This window comes from Naegleria fowleri (assembly GCF_008403515.1).
Source record: "Naegleria fowleri strain ATCC 30894 chromosome Unknown tig54, whole genome shotgun sequence".
Classification (NCBI taxonomy): domain Eukaryota; phylum Heterolobosea; class Eutetramitea; order Acrasida; family Naegleriidae; genus Naegleria; species Naegleria fowleri.
This window is the reverse complement of record NW_025407986.1, coordinates 44,947-45,799: the sequence shown is the minus strand read 5'-3', so window position 1 is coordinate 45,799 and position 853 is coordinate 44,947. Positions and strand designations below refer to the sequence as shown.

General features: G+C 36.9%; 1 protein-coding gene across 1 annotated transcript in view; it reads left to right on the top strand.

The window, feature by feature from the left end:
• Positions 1-77: 77 nt before the first annotated feature.
• The window catches only part of FDP41_006966 (uncharacterized protein), a gene marked incomplete at both ends in the record, with an annotated part of 1,262 nt that continues 486 nt past the window's right edge, over positions 78-853 (top strand). Inside the window, one exon of the mRNA XM_044710658.1 lies at positions 78-801. Within this exon, the coding sequence (XP_044558748.1) occupies positions 78-801 (724 nt within the window). The remainder of the gene's footprint in view (positions 802-853) is intronic.

Below are 853 nucleotides of genomic sequence, written 5' to 3'. Positions count from 1 at the left end.
ACCATTATTGAAGCTCATGCTCCATCCAAAGAGTGGAAAATTTCTACTCTTGCAAGTGATTATTTTGTCTGCACAATATGTCAGAGATGAAATTGCTTCATTTTTATTGGTATGCTCACTCAATCTCCAGAAAGTCAAATGGAAATTACCAAAAGCTCTTTGAAGTGTTGAAAGAACTCATTCCAAAACCAAATATTCTTCTCAAGCAAGAAATTTTAATGCAAGTAGCATCTTGGTGTTTAGGTGAATATGGAGACTTGATTGTTGACAATGAGATCACTGATAGTGAAATTGTTAATTTACTCTTCAATTTGATGTCTATTTTGCCAAGAGGATCTGTCAGCAATGTGAAAGGACGAAGAGTTCTGGCAACTGATCCTAACAATGTTATTAGAGCCTATGTTTTGACTGCTTTGCTTAAATTAACCAAATCTTTCCCTTCCAAGAAAGCAGAAATTGAACAATTTGTGTCAAAATATACAGACAATGTTCATCTTGATCTCCAACAACGAGCCTGTGAACTACTCAAAATTTCCTCATTGCCTGACTCTCTTAAGGAAAATGTTTTAGACAAGATGCCAGAATTCCAAATTGATTCCATCATTGGTCAACTCTCCAAGGATACTGATGAAAAGGAAGACACTGAAGGAAAAGAAGAAGAAGAAGGAGAACAGCATCATCCTGTTGCAGGTAGAGGAATTTCAGAACTGCTTATTGACATTCAAAATGGCTCTTTACCATCTTCCACCATCAACCCACAAGAAAGCACCACTCTGATTGACTTCTTTACTCCATCCGTCGGTCCAAATTCAACATCTAATACGACTTCTACTACCACCACAACTCCTTCTAT